The 20,929-nt window shown below is 44.1% G+C and overlaps 1 protein-coding gene across 3 annotated transcripts; it reads left to right on the top strand.

Annotated features, from left to right (window-relative positions):
- The first annotated feature begins 1,123 nt into the window (after nt 1–1,123).
- On the top strand, nt 1,124–18,290 carry ednrba (endothelin receptor Ba). Of its 3 annotated transcripts, none has more exons than XM_035635333.2 (10): nt 1,124–1,301; nt 3,911–4,007; nt 12,055–12,315; nt 12,847–13,325; nt 14,383–14,495; nt 15,232–15,436; nt 16,007–16,156; nt 16,476–16,609; nt 16,704–16,812; nt 17,308–18,290. In XM_035635333.2, the coding sequence occupies exons 4-10, from the start codon at nt 12,912–12,914 to the stop codon at nt 17,440–17,442; spliced, it is 1,260 nt and encodes a 419-aa protein (XP_035491226.1). In that variant the 5' UTR covers nt 1,124–1,301; nt 3,911–4,007; nt 12,055–12,315; nt 12,847–12,911; the 3' UTR covers nt 17,443–18,290. The 3 variants fall into 3 exon arrangements, with proteins under 3 accessions (XP_035491226.1, XP_035491225.1, XP_035491229.1); XM_035635332.2 differs by having other exon boundaries at nt 12,052–12,315; XM_035635336.2 differs by lacking the exons at nt 1,124–1,301; nt 3,911–4,007 and having other exon boundaries at nt 8,895–12,315; nt 12,911–13,325.
- The last annotated feature ends 2,639 nt before the right edge of the window (nt 18,291–20,929 follow it).

Here is a 20,929-nt window from a genome sequence, read left to right as displayed (position 1 = left end):
ATGGCAGGAAGTTCGGATTTCAAAGAAAATGTCAAAATGTGATTTTGTCAAGACCCTCTCGGATCACAAATAACCTTCTCATTCCCCCAGCGACTGCGTGTTGTGTAATCGAGTCGGTGAATCTCAGCAGTCATGCGAAACTGAAAAACGTTGGTCATGTGGCAACAGAACAAAATATCAGATTTGTGCTGATTATTAGGAGGCATTCAGAATGATCTTTTCTTACTGACGTTAAATGCTGATTCCTAATGAGTGACCAGACAAAAGGCCGTAAGCCCCCCGCAGCCAGAAATGTGCCCCATTCATTCGGACACACAGAAACACGTACACAAACGTTGACAGCGCTTGGATTCAACGGCACACAATCTTGTCCACAGCAAGCTAAGCCGTTTGACCTCCGCTCACACAGCGGCGGCACTATTTTTTTTGCTTTCTCTTTCATGGTCGGCGCATACACACCGAGAGCAATCTTTCATGCACACTACATGTGATATGTTAATATTTAGGAGGGCTGCTGAAGCCAATTTGAGGCCTGTTATAAGGTCAACAGGGACCCCCCTGTGTGTGTGTGTGTGTTGTGTGCACGTGCGCGAAGCGTGCGCATGTGTGGATGTGACACTCCAAAGTGGGACTCGATCATGAAAAACACATCACATGTTTGTGCACTGACTGCGATTTCCCTTCCGGAGGGGTTTGATATGCTGAATGCATACGGTATCAGGAACATCCTTCTGATATTGATCTGCAGTACAGCTACTCCTTGGATGTTCAAAGTATTAAAAATCTGTTTTCTGACTTGTGTTCCAGTTCTTTCCCATCTGGATTTGTCTTGATTTAAGTGGGGGAAATTAGTAAAGGAGAATGACTTTTATCTTGATTGGTTTTATCAGATTTGGTCAGTGAAAAATCAATGACAGTTTTGTTTTTATTCAGTCAGCACATGCAAAGCATTCACTTCAGTTGAAATATACAAATAAGTTAATACTATTCATGCTTAGCCGGCCAGTTCTCTTTCTGACACTGTTGGGAAAGGAGTGAGACACAAAAAAAGTTACTTCATTTTCTGAAAACGACACGAATGAATATCTCAAGTTGTCACTGAAATATTGAAGTGGATAAACAATGCAGATCAGGACCACGATTTCACACGTCGAATCCAGCTGCACGACATGATCACTTTTCCTCGTCTTTGCCCAGAATGGAGCGAAACGGGAGAGAGGAGGACATGACTCTGTATGGCCCTGTGACGTTCTGATCGTAACGGGCCAATATTAGATGGATGGAGGGGAGAGACACAAGCTGTAAGTAGGTTAACTCAGGAATGGGGTCTTAATACCAAGATTGACGATGCATGCCTCCCATTACTTTTCCTCTCCATGAGAACAAAAAAAACCGCCACCGACATGGGGAGTGACTGTGTGTGTGTGTGTGTGTGTGTGTTGTGACTGTCAGCAGGACAATGTCAAAAGCAAGCAGTAAGCATATACACATGTGAGCTGCACATCTGCAGGACTGGAAAGTGGAGAGTCAATGGAGTATTCGTCATTATCAATTTACTAATCTACATGCTGTATGTGTGTATCTGTGTGTACTGAGTGCAAATCAATTACAGGAGGGGAGGGGGGACAAACAAAATGAAAGCTGACCTTTCCCATACAGTTACATGCCCTGAAGGGTCTAACTCAATAGTCTCCCGTCCTCTGTTTCCCTAATGACGTTTCCCTGTTGTCTTGCAGTTCGGCTGTTGAGCCTTGGAGAAGGCAAATTTAAAACACATCAAAATGTTCACATGCACATGTTTAATGTGACCCACGTTTCATACGAATGTGGGACGAATTTCCGGCAAAATGGCTGTCACTATTATTTTGGGGCATGTAGCGCAAATTAAAAGCTGCCACGATAAGTATTTTTAGAAACAATGGAGCGGATCACTGTGTATATTATCAAAGGGTTTTTTCGGCTCATTGTTCTGTTTTATTTTGTTGTTCTTTTTCCGCCCAAATGTCAGATTGGTTTGAGCACCCCCACGACCCTCGAAGGATAAGCAGCATCGAATAGTAACTAGTACACAATGAGGAGATTATTATTTCATACAGAATCAAAGCAACTTATGAAACATTAATACATATATTAAATTGACCAATTTAAGATCAGGAGGGTAAAACAATTTGGTTTCACCTATGATGTGCACATGTGCACGGCTGGGTTGTGACCTGCATCTACGGTTATGTAATTACTGTGCCAAGTTGACATGCATTGGCCAACTACAACTGTTAGACTGACTTTAGGAACTGTGTAGCTTTAAGCAATACAGGTCAAGTAGTTTGTGTTTTGAATTATTCCATTTACTTGTGCCGAGCAAATTACATGGATTAAGTATACTGTGCTGTGCCTATAGGAAAGCACTAATGAATTCATTTTAAACGGAGTACCCTTAAAGCTACAGTGTGTAATATTTGGGAGAACTTAGTCACAGAAATTGAATATATTGTCCATAACTATGTGTTCATATATGTATAATCACCTGCAACAAAGAACCCAATGTTTTTTCGTCAACTTTGAATGAGTTAAATATAGTAACATGAGGTGGACCGACCTCCGTGTAGGTCGCCATGTTTGCTGCGTCGTGTTGAATTCGGTTGTTACACAAAACGGTCCAGAATATATCTCATTCGCGTTGAATTTTCAGCACTGCCGGAAACCATAAATGGAATCAGTGGTGCCCTAAAAATTATACACTGTGGCTTTAATACTGTATACCTTAACAAGCTATAGGGCTCTCCTGAGGATTTTTAGTGTTGGGTGGTGCAGCAGGCAAACCATCAAAATTGCCTTTGACACCTCCACCAAGGCTAATGCCCTATCTAGTCATGCTACAGATCCTGGATCCGCCCATTTCATAGGAATTTGGTGCAGTATACTCTCTGAGTAATCCCGCTGAGAGGCTAACAGACAGCGCAGAAATGAAAAATGTAACCTCCTTTGCGGAGGTCGTGAAGAAAACAGTCACAATAATGACCACATACCAAGTAACATCTGTGATGATTTAGAACACAATTTTGACTTCAACACAAATGCTTCAGGGCATGCCGAGAAGAGATGTGGAAAAATGAAAAGCATCGGAGGGGCAATGCATACCCTGCGAGCACATTGTATATACCATATCTACGTGCTATATGTACTGTATTTGTCCCACCACAATCCATCCTTGCGTTGTTAAGTTAACTTTTACACACACACATACACACACACACACAGTGACAGGGGCGAAAATTTGCTCCTTGTTATGCCAGTGTAAAACGGTAATCAAGTAAATGATTAAATGAATCAAGTGGCGCCGAACTCAGTGTAACCAAGTTAAAAAAAGAAAGACTTGCGGAAATCCAGTTAAGTGCACTGTCTTATTTCAGTGAGGACATTGTTTGTGTTGACAATGACAACTCTTTTTTTATTATCTTGTTTATTATCACATCGACACACTTGCTCAGTTTTGCTGTGGGTGGGCTTTATTTTAGAGTCACACCACTTTTACAACACCATAAATATCTAAAAGACGACAAGAACATGAAATACAGAGAAAGATGTGTTGTTTGTGTGTGTGGGGGAGGGGGAAGGGGAAATACGTTCAGTTTGTTCTGCAAATGAAGGTGACTGATGACTGACTGCGGGACGTGTGAGGAAAGGAAAGAGGGGCCCTTTGTGGCATATTGCATGCACCGAGCCGCTCGATCACTGCGTACACCATGTGAAAACTATCACAGATTCACTGCTCGGGCGTAATAATTATTTTGGAGCCAGTTTTTCTGTGAGAGATTTGCTGAAGAACAGAGGGAGGTGGAGGGATAAGTTTAATCAGGAAAAGTCACATTTCCTCATAGTGGATCCTTTATATTTTCTCTCCCTTCTGCAGAGTCTCAAGTCCAGGACAGAATGTGGACACGGAAAATCACCGCTCCTCTCTTCTCTCGCCCTCACCAGATAAGGCCACGTTATTGTGTTTTGAAAAGGTAAGCGCGGCTTCGGTGGAGGTCCTGACCTCATCTCGTGTGTGTGTGTTTGTGTGCACGTGCGCGTGTGTGTGTGTGTGTGTGTGGCCACATGTCAAATAAACACTGCAACTTTCAAGGGAGGAGAACGGATGGACGAGGACAGCAAAGATGGATCTATCCTCTCTGAAGGCAGCAGGGTTAGAAATAATATACCCAGGGAAGCAGGCGGTGGGAAACCGTCGGAGTGATCCATGAAATGGGAGCAGGGCAGGAGTTCATGTGTGGACAAAACTTCACTGTTTCACACTGACATTAAAACCTGTTAAAACCACCGCTACTTAAAGCACATGCAACATCGACGAAAGCGCAACACACACTGTGTGAAATCTGATAATATGATATCATTGCATCGCGGACGCCTGCTCCCTCCGACAAACCTTTGATTCATCTACAACCCTGGTTTGGAAACGCTGTTTGCTCCGCCTATCTGACTGCCCAGCTCTGCCAGGCCCGGCACCTCTGCTTCAGATCATTTTGCAATTTTTTTTATAATTTCCTCAACCTCTGAGTCTGTGTTTCTTGAGCCTGCGGTTCCTCGAGTCTGGCCATTCAAACACCCTTACCGACCAACAGCATCCTATCATGGGACAATACAGTAGATAGATAGATAGATAGATAGATAGATAGATAGTTACTTTATTTATCCCAAGCTGGGAAATTCCGGTGTAACAGCGACGCATTTCACACAGCACACTTGCATAGGAAGAGATAATGCATACAATATCTACACAAATACAATATCTACACAAATGAATGTAAAATATACGAATTGTAAAAAAAAATACAGAGAATAAGAATAATACATTTTAAAGAATTTACATGAAATATTAACAGTGGAAATAGTGCTGTAGTACAATCACTTACCAGTAGTGTGCAGAGGAACATGGTAACATGAAGGTGCAAATGTAATAAACCAGCTTGGTAAAAAAAAGACAAGTATCCTAACCAGCAGCACAGTATTTGAGATATATATTACTCTCTTCAGTTTTTTTTTGTATCCTCTCAATGTGGCGCTTGTAGAAAATAACCAAATTTTCTCCCAATTAATGATGCGTGTTACTACTGCTCTGCTCCCTTGGCAAAATTGAGGAAGCTCTCTAGACAGCAGATGCACACATAATAGTCTGTTGTACTGATGTCAAGCGGGCCATTATCGCAGGAGGACAACCGCAGAGAGAAAGACCAAGAGAAAGACCAAGAGAAAGATGGCCTAAGGGCGACACACACACACACACACACACATAGTGAACACACACAAATGCAGATGCAGGGCGTACAGTAGCCATTTGATTTAATTATTTCATTGGTCACTAATGTTGTCACTGTCAGACGGCCACAGCCTCTGGTTTTCGTCTCTGCAGCACCGACGGTGCCAGAGTAAAAGACAGCAGAGGGGAGGATAGAGAGGGGAAAAAAGGTGTGGGTGATAAAAGGGACACAAGAGGGGAAAGGAGAGATGGGACGCATTTTACAACGAGCTCCTGGCTGCGTAGGAAGGCAACTGTAATGGCAGCTCAAAGGAAGTCCTATTGTGGAAGAGCCCTGTAATCACAATATGCCTGGTGGCCTCGCAATTTAAAACATTGGTCGTTTGGAGAGTAGCGTAAGGGCTGTCGGATGATCAAACAAAATCTGAAACCCCTCAACCCCAAAGTCATGTGGCAGCAGGGCAATGGATACAACAATGCAGATACACATCAGGAGCTTCAGTTAATGGTCATATCAAACATCGGAAAGGGAAATCTCAGTAGCTTTGACCATCGTGTGATTCTTGGTACCAAGTCGTCTCAAACTGGTTTCGGTGAACTTCAGTGACCTCCCCAGTCACTAGATCTGCTCTACACCCAATAGAGCGCTTCAGAGATGTGGTAGAACAGGAAATGACAAGTCTGCAGAAACTGCGTGATGCAGTCATATCAACGTGGAGCAGAATGTCAAAGGACCTTTTCCAACATCTCATGGGATCTATCACGCGGAGAGAGTGTTTTTGAAGTACCCAGGATCAGCGTGGTGTTCCTAATAAAGTGCTCAGTGAGGGGAGAGGTTGGTACGCTAACCCACATTGCCTGGTGCCTTAGTCGAGGTATGCAACTTCTCAGGCCCATGACACATGTTGAACAATGTGTTTCCAACGCTCCACAGCCGATCCCCCTCCTCACCTTGCAACCCTCCAAAGCAAACTGAAACTGTTTGGTTAACTTCGGTCTCTGAGCCACACATGCTTCATGTGTTAGCGGGAGCCCTCCCTGTACCAGTCATTAAAGCACCCTTGGTGACAAAACCAAGAGTTGGCATGCACATGTAATCTGACGACTGGGTTTAAGGCATAATCTAAACACCACGACTTGCTAGATAAGATAAATAAAAGACTAAACGATGCATGTAGTCTCAAATATCAACGTCTTCAATAATTCCGGGGCCCGAAAACAGGGTTAGGGGTCCGTATTAAAGTTTGAATTTATCTCAATGGGTAAGCTTACAGTAAATTAAACCAGGCAAAAAAGAAAATGTATGTTGGACTGCTTTCTGTGGCCTCAAACTTCCAGTCTCACATCTGGCGTCACAGCTGGTCAAAACATGTGCTCTGCCCTTGATGCAGATGGGAAACACACGGAAGACTTTCAGAAACAAAACTGCTCTGTTCTTCATTTGAGGACAGACTTATATATTTTGTGACCAAATAAAAAAAAATGTCCTTGAAGACTTTCACGCACTAAAACTGCCTTTCCAACTCAACGAATTACGTCCACGGCAAATGAACTCACCAGCTAAAGCAGTGACCAGGGAAACAAGCAGTGACAAAAAAGAACTCTTTTAGGTCTTATCCCCCATGATTTTCCTCAAATTCTATGATCAGAGAGAATCATCCGTTCAATGATATTATCGAAGACAATTCAGAAAATTTAGAAATATAACTTCCTTTCAAAGTGGAACTCTAATTGAATTTTCCTCAAATACAAATTCCGAGAAAGATGCAGAGAAATGAAGGGACAAAGGTACTTGAGGAACAGAGAAAGAGGATTCTTCCTTCAGAGATCTGATAAAAGTGGGCAGATAATTGCTTCTCTACTAACTCACAACTCAAGGCCCTTTCACACCAGACAGCAAAACCCCACTGACCCTCCCCAGCATCTGACCGTTGTCTTTGGTGTGAAAGGTTACAATACACTCGGGTCGAATGTAACCGGAGCGGTCACGGGTATTTAGTGTCTCGGCTCCGATTGGCAATGACACGCTGCACGCGCTAATTTTCACAGAGCCGCTCGACCCACGTGCAGCACGGCGCGGCTTTGGCCAACTCATTAACTCGCCACTGGCCGATGCGCAGGCCCACTTTTCAGTTATTTAAACACAGATTTACCAACCAAAAGTGTCCCGGACAGATACTGAAAGGAGCACCAACAGCGACAGGAGCAATGGATCCATTCAACCAGTCAGCTGTGCAGCCGGCAGCTCACGCTCAATCCAAACAGGAAGACCGACTCGTCCACTGACGGGATGAGAGAAGTCACCGCTTTGCGGCAAGTTTAACTGTATTTTTAAAAAGCTTGTTCTGATCTCCTGAAGACTGGAGCACACACGCACAGTGACTGTCACTGTTTCTGAACATCTCTGTTTCGACGCAGTCTTTTTTTTAACCAAAAAGGGGCGCAGCATTTTTCCCAACTTCTTCAGGCACTGTAGCCAGAGACACATCCCCTCCAGCACCGCCACCATCACCCACCCACCCCCAGCTCCACTGCAAATATTTTAATTGACAAGTGCTCGGTGTTTGCTGTCAATCTTCCACAGCAGCATGTTGGCAGCTGTCCTTCTTCTCTCCTACATCTCTCTCTCTCTCTCTCTCTCTCTCTCTCTCTCTCTCTCTCTTCATTATACCTACAACTATCTCTTCCTGACCCCTCTCTCGCTGCTTCAGCTACCACAGCAGCGCTGGCTGAAGCCCGGAGATATTCAAAACAAAGTCAAGGGCCAATCGCAGCGGTTGGTTGCCCTGTTCAGCGAGGTCTAGGTAGTCCGGGTGTTTAGATCATTTCTCTTGGTCCAGGATGTCTCGGGACGAGCCCCCTTTGGCGTCTTTGAAAATATAGATTTTTTTCAACATCCATCTGTTCCATCGGACCCCAAAAATTGTTTTTACACTTCTCAGTGTTTCCCATACATTGATTTATTCATGGCCGCCAACACAATATTGAGATTGAGAACACCACATGTTGATTTCCTTTTCTTTCTTTCTTTTTTATGAGTCAAATCTAATTTTCGTAGCGCTGCACGCAGAGCATTGATTCACTCAGCCCCCGGCTCTGCTGCTCTCCCTCTTGCTGCTCTCACGCTTACAAGCGCTGACTGTGGGCCGGCAGACTTGGAGCTGACCGCTTGTGACGGGATCGCTTGAGACAGATGTTAAGACCGGGTCCGAACAGGGCTCAACAGTTGTGCCAGACATCTTCTCTGCGGCGGAACGCCACAAAAACCATCCTTCCTCCTCCGCACGTGTTTAGATTCAGATTATGTGCACGGGGAGGAGGGCCTTGTGCATCCATCCCGGTCTTTGGCCCGGGGTCATCCGTAACCTTTGCCCCCCACCCCCCCAGCCCCAAACAATGTTTTTTACATGCATAAAAACACAGCAGTGGGCATGAGCCATATAAGTCCTATATTCAGAGCAAACTCTGAAGGGCCGTGTTGTGTGTCAGGCAAGGTGCCCTCTTGTTGACAGAGAGGCGATGAATCCCCCACTTGTTCACACAACTATCGGCTCTTTGTACTTGTCAGATATGCTATATCTGAAGACGATTTTCTGCTTTCAAAGGGGGTGGGGGGGAAGGGGGGGGGGGGCTTTCCACACATTAACTAGCACTGGCAACAGATTTTCGGGAAAAAAGGACACAATACTGAGAGGGAATGGGTGAGCCCTTCTTTGTTTTCGGTTGTAAAAGCTTGTTTGTGAGAACACCAGTCGCTGGCATATGGGAGCAAGTAAAACATGAGTTTGAGTGGCAGCTATGTCTCGAAAGTACAGGCCACGACCCAGCAGAGTCAGATGAACTGTTTGAGCAATATTCTTATATTTCTGAGCAGTTTGGGGCAAGTTACTTGATAAAAAAGAGGGGACAAGAGAAAAGTAATCACATGACTTTACTAATAACTCTACAGCAAAAGTAAGGTTTATCATTATTCATTACTTTACTCCGACAGTTCCGACAAAAGCGAAATATTCTTCTTTTTTTTCACGCCGTGAAAGTCATGTTAATGTAACGATCACAGAGAGCGACTCTCTTCGCTACAGACCGGAGCTACTGAGTCGCAGGCTCTCAGCGATTGTTGCCCGTTGCCTCGGGGGCTCGAACATGAGGCCGAGCGTCGCTTTCCCTCTCACAAGGCTCGCTCACTGCTCCTCAAGTCTAAGGCAAGACGCTGCGATAGCCTTTTGCACATCACATGGCACGTCGAACATTTCGCAGTTTCACACACCATCACACACCATCACACTGTGGCTGTGAGCTGCAACGAACAGGAAAGAAGGCGCACTTGTCAACGCGGTGATAATGTTGCCGGAAGACAAAAGGCCTCGAGCTGGATATTCCACTAATCCCAATCAACTGGAGAAACTGACTTTCTATTTCATAAGTGAGAGTGGAAATGATCTGCACTCAGCTCGCAGTAACTCTAAATACAAATCTAAGAGGCCAAGTTTAGAAAAAAACAGTTTTTTTTTTTTTTACATAACTTATTCAGTCTATTAAGCGAGTGGTCCAGTTATCAGATTTGAAAATGCACTCGTGACTCGTCAGCGGATTATAAAATGTTTACACTTCGTCACCTGTTAGATATTTGTGTGAAATGTTGTCATAATTACCATAGGATAAAATGACTATAAAAATAAGTATTTTTATTGTTTTTTTCTTATATTTTGTAAGATTTTCTACGTCTTCCCTGATGCCTTGACTCTCGATGCTGCTGTAACAAGTGAGTTTCCCTGGCGTGGGATTAATTAAGTCTTATCTTATCTCATCATCTGTATCTTTGACCGCCAAAATCTAAATCAGTTCATTTTTGAATCCAAGTGAACATTGTGCTAAATTTGAAGAAAGAGTTTCTTAAAAAATTGTGTTCACTAGAATGGGATTAACAGATGGACGGGCAACCCAAAAATGTGGTGCCCCCGGTCACGGTCTTCATCAGCGCAAAGGCATAATTTAAGAAGATAAAGAGGCTGTCAGAGTTCAGATGTTTCTAGTTTCAGCTCTCTGGAACATTTTAATATTCTAGCATCCAACCTAATCCATTATCTAAACAAAGGTTCAATATTGAGCTTGGAAGTTGTAGTTTGACACAAAAAGAAAAATCTCAGCACATGGTGGACTTCCTGGAAATGTTGCGGAGCTTTTAGAATTCATATTGCCTCCATCAGAGGATGGAGTTTGCTCTGTAGCAATGGAGATGTTTTAGTTTTTGATCTTGTGACAGTGACTGATGAAGGCCATGCGATGTGGAGGAGAGCTCCACGAGGTTTCCGGGATCAGAGGAGGTTTTGTCGTAGAAGCCTTACCGGAGACAAACATCTCTTTCTCACAAGCTCCCACGTCTATTGCCTGTGAAACACAAGAACAGTAGAAGAAAATGCCTAACAGTTAAGGCCACAGTGAGATGGTAATCTATCAAGGGAAAGACACATCTGGTTCTGATGCTCGTCTGGCCGGGGAGTAAGCCTTCTCAGAAAGTTTGAGCCTCACAGGGAGGATCGACACTGGGCCGATACAGGTGTGCTCGAGACACGAGAGACGCACCTCAGGTCAGTAATGTAAAATCATTACCACATTGATTTTTACGACAGTCACCTAAATGTCTTAAAGAGAAAGGATACACACCAAAAGACAGCTTGCACTGAGTGTCGTGTGCACTATTTCCCTGAGTCCCTGAATCCATACGGCACTGTCTTTACATTAGATAGATTGTCAAGATTGTTATTGTCCAGATTGTTACGTTGCACGGCCTCCGAACCAGAAAAAACGCTGATAACAATTTCCAGAAAATACTTTAGACAAATTGGACAGATAACACTGTTACAAGGAGCATCAGTGGGGGCAAACTCGGCCTGATAAAGTCTGAGTGAGTGAATATGTAGATTAAGGGAAATGGTTCAATATCCAATGGTGGTAACAAGGTTTTATTTTACCTAACTTACCAAAGAGAACGATAGTAAGGGTAAAACTTTAAAGGAGACATATTATGCTTTTTCACTTTCTCCCTTTCCACTAGTGTGTTATGTAGGATTTTTGTGTATGTAAACTCTACAAATTTTATAATGCCGAATGTTCGCAGTAAAGGGAGTTCCGACAGAAAACTTGCTCGTAAGAAATCCAGCCTGTATTTCATTAAATGGTGACATCACCATATTACAGAAGTGGATCAAGCATGTCTACTGGCTGGTCTGGCCTCAACCCCGCCGCCGAACAAATCCGGGTAAAGCAAGAGCGAGAGAACTTCCTACATGCGCCGCTGGAAGCTGTTGACCAATCACAACAGACTGGGCTTCACCGGCAGAGGGTCCTTAAAGAGACAGGGCCCAAAACCAATCGTTTTCTGACGGAGGCTGAGAAGAGGAGCTGCAGGAATGCACAGCATGAGGAAAACTCGCGTGTTTACCGAGCATTAGAGCATGTAAACATTTCCATGTAATAACCCAAGTCAAAATGATGTTCCTGAATATGAGCATAATTTTCCCCTTTAATATTTTAATAGGACTAATTAAATGATCGACAATACCTGTAGACGTATTAATGGATAATGTGATTGGGGGTGAAAAGTGAAAAGTAAGAGATTATGAAAGAATGATGAATTGTTTTACCCATATAAAAAAAAAAAAACCCTGTTAACATCCTGCCAGCCCTACTCTGTCCTGGTCTTCCTCCACCCCCTCTTCTACAAAGAAAGAGGAGGGGTTGGAGGACAGGGATCAACTCAGCAGACTCTTGATACTGTTTACACCGACACTCAGCAGCCAGTGCTGGAGAGGACTGGACAACCGGAGGAGCCGACTCAAGGTTCTGGAGCACAGATCTGGAGCTTCTTTTTTCGGGGGGGACTTTGACACAAGTGACAGACAGGACCGCTGCTGTTGGAGATGACTGCACTGTCACTGCAGGAACAGCATCCCTCCACTTTGGGATCTTTTCTGCGCCCCGAGAGCTTGACAGTTACTGGGGTCGTCTGATCCAAGAGGCACAGACATTGGAGAATTTCTCCCTCAGTCAGGAGCAAGGTAAGTGAGATGTTTAAGCTGTCGTGACTGTACAACATTTATTGATGGGTGCAGGGGCTGTATGGAAATGATTGTGCTGGTGAGTCAGGGGCTGAGCCTTTTGTTTCCCTTCAGCAAGGCCCTGGCAGGGTTAGTAAGGATTTATGTTCTTCATAAAAAAAAAAAAAATCAGAGTTAATGGAACTCCTAATATGCAACAACATTGTAGACATAAGCCACAGAACTGTTGTCACAAATGAAAGTTGAAAGAAGGCTGAAATACCAAAAAGTCAAACTCCCCAAAAGGAAACCCCACCATCTATTTTTTGTTTTCCATAATTCCTGAATCAAAAGTTATTTTAATGCAACTAGAGGGTGGGTCTGCAGAACGTAATTGTGAGTTAATTTGTGAGTTTATATTGAGCAGGCCTGGTATTTGAGAGAAAATGTCAGATAATAAATCCCGGAGCTTAACATCATTCATATGGGGAAATTCCTGTTGTCACATACCAGACCTGCAGACAATACTTTTCTTGCAATTTTATATTCCAGGCACATTCAAAGGGGATCAGTTGCAGCCCTATTGAATAGAAGCCATATTCATAACAAACTCCAGGATGAAGACTCGTCTCCTCTGCTTGGAGTTGCTCCTCCTGACGGGTCAAGTCCTCGTGGCCAGTGGGCAGCTGGAGCCGAAGAAACAAGTCCCCCAGGACCCTCTCGCCGTCACCCAGCGGCTCGGGCTTGTCGAGCGGGATGTGCAGAGTCCAGTCAGGCCCAACATCACAATGCCCCGTCGCCGGCTACCCCCCATGTGCACCGGACCCACAGAGATCCGAGACACCTTCAAGTACATCAACACGGTGGTGTCCTGCTTGGTGTTTGTCATCGGCATCATTGGAAATTCCACGCTCCTGAGGATCATCTATAAGAACAAGTGCATGCGCAACGGGCCAAACATCCTAATCGCCAGCCTGGCGCTCGGGGACCTGCTGCACATCATCATTGGCATTCCCATTAATGTTTACAAGGTGAGTCAAGATACAGAATACGGCTGACTAAAGCGCTGACACCGCACAGGCCCAGTATCAGGTTTGTAATGATTTTCAGCTCAACAGTATTTTTTAGTTCTAAACTCCCTTAAGATCTCCCTTAAGATATTTTTATTGCGCTCTTATTGTGTGCCATATCTGTCTGAAGTTATTCAAAATGACCTTTTAAGATCATATTGAAATACTTTGGCCGTATTTTGTGCTTTGAACCCTTAACGCACACCAGAGCGCACAAATGCACAGTGTTGAAAGGGGGGCTTCAAAGTAGATTTTACATGTTATTACTTTACTGGATTCTAAGCCCCCACTATGTCCCCTTGTGTCTCCGGCATGTTATTATCTGTCGGGTTCAATTTGTGTGTGTTTCGGGGGAGTGTTTATACGCGTACTTGTACATCTATCCTTGTGGAGTCCTGTTAGACCATTATACCGCTCTTCAATTTGTGACTGAGGGTTGTTTAAGGGTTAACAATTATTTTTAGGGGGGTCGGGATAGAATAAGTTTTAGGTTAGGGGCCAGGAATGTCTTAGTCCTCACAAACAAACAAGAAGAAGGTGCGTGTGTGAGTGTTTGTGTGTGTGTGTGTGTGTGTGTGTGTGTGTGTGTGTGTGTGAGAGAGAGAGAGAAAGAGAGAAAGAGAGAAGACTAAATAAATAAGTATCTTTTCATTTGGGTTATGGGGCAAGCATGTTAAAACAACTGGTCACGGTTGCATACCACAGCAGAGGTAGGAGACACAGGGTGGTATGGGGAGCAACAGGGCCTAAAGCAAGCAAGCGAGCACAAAAAGACCCATAGTGTGCAGATTTAGTTTGTTTTATGTCTTCCACAAGCTACTGTACCTCTCTGGGTTGAGGCCTCACTGTGTCCGCAGGCAAAGATTTCAAACATTAAACCCCCGAAAAGAAAAGAAAAAAAGTGTGGATGTTCAAAGAAAACCATAAATTCAGGTTCATGCACACATGGTCTGAGGCTGAGAAAAACAACACGGAGCCAGACAAAACCAAGTCATCCCCTCCCTCTGTCTGTCTCCAGCTCCTGGCAGAAGACTGGCCGTTCGGCGTGACTCTGTGCAAGATGGTGCCGTTCGTCCAGAAAGCGTCGGTGGGGATCACAGTGCTGAGCCTCTGTGCTCTGAGTATCGACAGGTAAACTGGGCCATGGCCAGCGGACAACCCAAAACTCACCCCGTCTTCTAATGTTAGCTTCTATTTCCACTTCCTCACAATATGATAGTCAAAAATTACAGAAATGTTGCTCTAAACTTAACCTTTGACCTTGCCACTAGCTGCTTTTAAATGTGTAAATTGACACTTGTCAACTACACCGTGAGCTTTTAAAAATTACACTGAACACTCTGTTACACTGTATGTTACAGTTAAAACTTTCGTAAATATTTATTTCAGTTTTGTCTGATACTGAAATATGTGAAAAAAAGATCGATCCTGTTGAGGTTTATGAACATAGTCAGACAGCATATCTTTTAAACTTACAATCTAAGAGGAAATTACTAAAGGAATAGTTCAACATTTTGGATTTGGACTCTTGTCGAGAGTTAAATGAAACGATCACTACTTTACTCTCTCATGTCTCTCATACGACGGATAGCTTAGCAAACTGGTCGCAAGAGAGAAAGCAAGCCTAAACAGATATGCCCACTATTAACTTTAATGTATTTAATCCACCAATAAAAGGAACAGTAAAAACAACAGCTAGCCAGCTCCTGGCTCTAGATACATAATTTACCACATGAGAGCTGTATTAATCTACACTACTGAGTCTCGGCAGGAAAAGGCAATTGATTCATTTCCCAAAATATCAAACTGCTCCTTTGCTTAATATCACTTGTTTTGCGGACTGATTGCACATGTGATGGACTTCCAGGTATCGCGCTGTGGCCTCGTGGAGCCGCATCAAAGGGATCGGCGTTCCAAAGTGGATGGCGACCGAGATAGCGCTCATATGGATATTATCCATCATCCTGGCAGTGCCAGAGGCAATAGCCTTTGACATGATCACCATGGACTACAAAGGAGAGCACTTGAGGATCTGCTTGCTGCACCCCATGCAGAAAAGCGACTTAATGAAGGTGAGGGCGAAACACACGCACAGCGAGGAAAGAACGTGCGTGTTGACACAGCTGCGCACGCTGAGAACGCGCACGCACATATCACACACACAGGAACATGCAGGCACAGAGATGCAGATGTGCGAGTTGCTCTGAGTCTTGTGTGAATGTGCACACTGCACTTAAAACAAAAGCACCTTCACTCACAGTCGTGCTGTGACAGCTTCCAGGGCCAGATGAGGGTCAAATCGAGTTTACAGAAAATGAAATGATGTCGACCAGAAACAAAATAAGTACATTCCGGGAGTTATTGCTCTCTTGGCTGACAGATGAATCCTGTGTGTGTGTTAACGTTAACAACGAGCGATTTCAATTCCGCCGAGGCACTTCGATAAATTGTTTTTTATATGCGAGTCTACATGTCTGAATTTTGGGACACACCCTTGAGTCTCCCCTCTCTGGCCCGTGTCAGACAACGAATACCGCACGCCCCATTAATTTTTACTCCTGAACATTTCACCTTTAACCCTAGATCTCAAGTGCAGATGCCGGTGCATAATCCAGTCTCGTTCTCCTATTTTCTCTCTGTAGTTTTATAAATCGGCCAAGGACTGGTGGCTGTTCAGTGCATATTTCTGCCTCCCCTTGGCCTGCACGGCTATCTTCTATACCCTGATGACCTGTGAGATGCTGCGGAAAAAGAACGGAGTCCAGATCGCGCTCAGTGATCATCTCAAACAGGTGACGACGATGGCATTTATCGTATTGAGCCTGGTATTCATTGCCGACTATGTTCGAATTGAAGGTTTAGAATTAAAGTGACTTGTACAGATATATATTCAGACACAAGTCTAAGAAAAAGTACAACGTGGTTATGAGTTTTAAGCATTTTCCACTTGAAGGGATTCATTAAATCTTTTAATTTTCCAAAAAGAACACAGCGTCAAACAATGTAAGAATGCTCTGTGGCCAGGATTTCCCCGCAGCTACTTCAGTTTCAAACCATCAAAGCAATTACCATACAGGGATTTATGGATGTTTTTGTGCGTGCGTGGTTCAGCGGAGAGAGGTGGCGAAGACAGTGTTCTGTCTGGTCCTGGTCTTCGCTCTCTGCTGGCTGCCTCTCCACCTCAGCCGTATCCTGAAGCTGACCATCTATGATGAGAAGGACCCAAACCGCTGTGAGCTGCTCAGGTATGGAAGGAAGTACATTTCCCATAGTGCACGGGGGGAAAAAACGGAATGGATTTTAGGAAGAGGACTGACATGTCTCTGTGATCCTTTTTAGTTTCTTTCTGGTGCTGGACTACATCGGCATCAACATGGCATCTGTCAACTCCTGCATCAACCCCATCGCCCTCTACATGGTCAGCAAGCGCTTCAAGAACTGCTTCAGGGTAAGCAACTCCGCTGCAAAGTAAAAAAATGTCTGAGGGAGAAACAGATTGACATTTTGGAAAACATGTTCCGTTGTTTGTTTGTTTTTTCGCTGCACGTTAGAGGAGAAGTTTGATATCGCTCTCATGTCTGTATGTAGCATGTACAGTGTTTCCCCTACCATTGAATTGGGAGGGCGCCCCAGCCCGAAATGTCAAATTGAATTTACTAAAAAAGAAAAAGAAATGCTTTTGTATGTTACATATAATGTCAAGCAGAAGTCATTTCAGGTCACTTTCCTTATATGTTATGTGACTATTTCTGAACCAGGCGCGCCGGGTGGCTAGCTTCATGCGGAACAATCTTCTTATCTAACTCCAACTCCCTGTGCTCAGAAAACTGAACCACTAAACAAAAAAAAGGAGAGAGAAAAAATGAACCACCTATTTCATCTCTTTCTTTAGGAGAGTTTTAAAGCCTTCAGGCCTACTTACAGTCTTTCTCTCCCGCTCTAGTCCTGCCTGTGCTGCTGGTGCCTACCGGCCGAGATGTTGCTGGATGAGAAGCAGTCGTGCATGAAGATGAAGGTCACCGAACGGGCCTCCGACCAGAGCCACTCCCGCATGACCAACAAATCCACCACGGCATGAGGAGAGAGCGAGGCCCAGAAATTGAGGAGAAAAGAGGAGATATGACAGCAGAACAGACAACCAGATATTGAAGTGTAGCGAACTGACCGTGGATACATGCCCAGGTCCTGCCTCTGAAGTCTCCTTCGGCTCATGACAGACAAGACATTCACTTTGGAAATCAGCCCCTTATTTTAACCCCGAAACTCTGAACGTCATCGTGGGGCGCGCTTGCACACTCTCCTAACGTCCAAGTAGGAAGGAAAAAAAAGAAGCACCTGTGCACTTCAAAAAGTTGTATTCATGGATAACACGTGTGAGAAAAAAGCCAAATATTGAGGACTGAGCCGGGGAAAAGTTCAGCACAAGTGCTATGTATAATCGGGGGTCGGGGGTCAATTAGCGGAAACGAGTTCCTCGGGCTCACCGTCTGGATCGTGAATGTTACTTTGATGCTATGAATCTTGTGATAAATTCACCGTTGCATGGACTCTATATAATTTGAGTGTGATGCTGTCTTATGTTTCAATTCCACACTCGGACGACTATTTTTTTTTGATTCCTTTCAAAATGTATGTGTGTACCGAGAGGGGTTTTGCATACTTTTATCATTTGTCACATTAGTGCCTTTAAATGTATTGTCTCCATTGTCATTTTTCCCGCTATAGTTACTGAACTACTGATGTTGTGTGTTTTAGGCTGGGTGACCGGTCGGCCATTTTTATTATACCGTTCAATATTGTGTTATGTGTTTCATATGACTATTTTCTCAACAATATCTTGAGCTGACCTGTACCTCAGCCAAATGGCGAGAGGTACAGGTTTTTCTTTTTGCAACAAATAAAATTATAAATATGATAAATACAAAACTACGGTGCAAAGGTCAGTGGTGTACTTTTTAAAAAGGAAAAAAAGAAATGACCGAAAAGCATAAATTTTCTAGCCATTATCAGTTCTGACACACAGTTTAAACCATTTAAGCCTTTTAGCTTTGCCTGTTATCGTGTGTGTGTGTGTGTGTGTGTGTGTGTGTGTGTGTGTGTGCGCATTTGTCTGTGTGGTTTTGATTTAAGTGTGACAGCAGGCGGCATCATGTGATGGTGAGCGCTAACATAGAACATTACTGTGATCTCTTTATTTTTCTCTCTCCCAAACACACACACACACACACACACACACAAACAGAGCTCTGACCTGGGAATATTCCTTTGGGCTAAACCAGTGTCACGCATGTCACATTAGCCATCAAAGAAGCTCTCTGTCCTGTGACCACCCCTCGTCGACTCATCTCCTCATCAGCTTTCCTTGCCTTCACCCTCTTTATTTTTCTGACCTTTATCCTTTTTTTTTTTTTTTTTACCTCATCTCAGTCCTCTACCCGAGTTTCCCGACCCTTTCTCTCGCTACATGCCTGTCTCCACTTCATCCCACAACCCCTCTGCCTCTTTTCTTCCAATATGGTCTCAAACTATTTCAGTGTGGTTTGCCATTAAATCAAATCCACCGGTGGTGTAAGCAGCCCCAACTGAAAGAAATCACATTCAGTACATTCCTTTTCGTAAATGATCACTTTTCCCCCGTCCCAGCAGAGATTCAACTGATGTATCTGTCTCGTGGATACTGACATTAAACTTTTACCTACATTAATAGTTTGTGTGTAAATATTGAAGATTCAGATTTAAGCCGTTTGCTCCTTTCTTCTTACATATGTGCAACTTTCTCACCCTCCGTGGTTCTCACACAAGTGAGCTACAGCAGTCAGTCGTAGAGAGTCAATGTCACTTTTGTTGCCCCGAGGAGCCAGAGAACGGCGATGAGAACTTGCGGCAGATGGATGCCAAAAGGTTAATGAGAGAAGAAGCCCCATTTAGCAACAAAAGCGGCCGTGAGGTTTTGATAAACCCGGCGTGTTCGCTTGGCCCAGAGTTTCTCTCCACTCGACAAACACTGTGGACTCACTAAGCCCATTGAACTCTGGATCGACCCTCGGAGGCTTGCATGTCCTGCCACTCACAGAAACGCACACAGTGTCTCCAAACAGAAACACACACACGTACAGGACGTGCAGTTTTTTTCGGACACCACGTATGGCTCGTTCTGGCCTCCCCGCTGTTTCGGAAAGTGCTGGAGCATGGCTGAACCCCGTGGGTCGATAGTTTTGGGGTTTTGGGTCTCAGGGGTTTGGGGTGTGAACAGAGCCGGTCTGGCCCCTCTCTGCTCTCACTTTCTCCAATTCGTCTTTTCAAAATGTTTGTATCCTTCTATCCGACCTTTTTTGCGTATCCAGCAACATGATGTTCACCTTAACTTTTAAATATTTGAACTTGTTCCTGTCCTTGCCCCTTTCTTGCACACTGTGCCGTCCTGCATAGCATCGTTTGCCATCCAAGCCTTTAGAGGTCAAGCTGATATTCACTGAACATGTATCGCTGTCTGTTACTCTGTACCTCCTCTACCGCCCTCAACTCTCGCCCCCCCTGTCTTTTGATGTCATCTGAATACACTTTGGCTGACAGATATTCAATAATTTAAGAGCACATGCACAAGTCTTGACATATAAGTCTTGCTGGCTTCCTTTTGGTTTGAGAACATGTAGTCAGATTGATACCATGAGGGGGAGAGCTTTCCGTCTGGCATGGCTTCTGCTAACATTTGGGTAGAACAAAGAAAATATGCTTTCATTATGAGCATGAACGTGCATGTGTGCCTGTGTGTTTTGCCTGTGTGTTGCTCAGCCATGGAAATACTTCAAGGGGAAAAATCTTGAATCACGTTCAAACTTAGACGCACCGCCTAGGAGAACACAAAACAAAGGTATGCGAGCTGGAGTCTCGGTATCAACGCATGTGTGACTGTGTCCGTAAGCATGTGAGCGCGCACGTGTGTGTGTGTGTGTGTGTGTGTGTGTGTGTGTGTGTGTGTGTGTGTGTGTGTGTGTGAAGGGTCCTGACTAACTTGATGTTCTGTTTTTGGTCACACACACAATTGATTTCCCACTCGAAGGGACAGTTGATAAATGACACAAAAACACAGCTCATCACGCCCCTTCTACAGATGTACACATGTGCAGATGAGGCCAAACACAAGTCATCACACTGACAAACCAGACACCGGAGCACTTGAAGAAAAAAAAGAAAGAATCAATTTCGTCCCTGCAGTTCCAAAGGGGGACGTTGTCGGACAATGTGATGTCAAATCTCTGAGGCCCTAGAACGAGATTGAAAATGAAAAGTGATTTATTAGTCGTGGACACAGCAGTGAATAAGAAAAATAAACGTATTGCACGACCAGTACAGGCACCAAAACTGACTTTCACCTCAAATTTGGGGTCTATTGAAACACTTCTGAATAACAATACCACCCTCCATCTCCCTCTTTAAAACACACACAAACCCACAGAAACACACACACACACACACACATTGTAATAATCACACCCTGCCCTCTGCTACTTTATAAAAACATCATGGGAGTTAACCTTATTTTTGAGCCAAACCAGCACATTCTT

The sequence above is a fragment of the Scophthalmus maximus genome, chromosome 5, assembly GCF_022379125.1.
Source record: "Scophthalmus maximus strain ysfricsl-2021 chromosome 5, ASM2237912v1, whole genome shotgun sequence".
Taxonomy (NCBI): Eukaryota; Metazoa; Chordata; class Actinopteri; order Pleuronectiformes; family Scophthalmidae; genus Scophthalmus; species Scophthalmus maximus.
This window is presented reverse-complemented; position numbering and strand designations above follow the sequence as displayed.

Excerpts from the sequence above, each read along its gene's own strand:
- ednrba (XM_035635333.2), top strand. The coding sequence starts at position 12,912 with ATGAAGACTCGTCTCCTCTGCTTGGAGTTGCTCCTCCTGACGGGTCAA. Across the intron at positions 13,326-14,382 it reads TTCCCATTAATGTTTACAAG|CTCCTGGCAGAAGACTGGCC; the intron begins GTGAGTCAAGAT and ends GTCTGTCTCCAG. Across the intron at positions 16,610-16,703 it reads AACCGCTGTGAGCTGCTCAG|TTTCTTTCTGGTGCTGGACT; the intron begins GTATGGAAGGAA and ends GATCCTTTTTAG.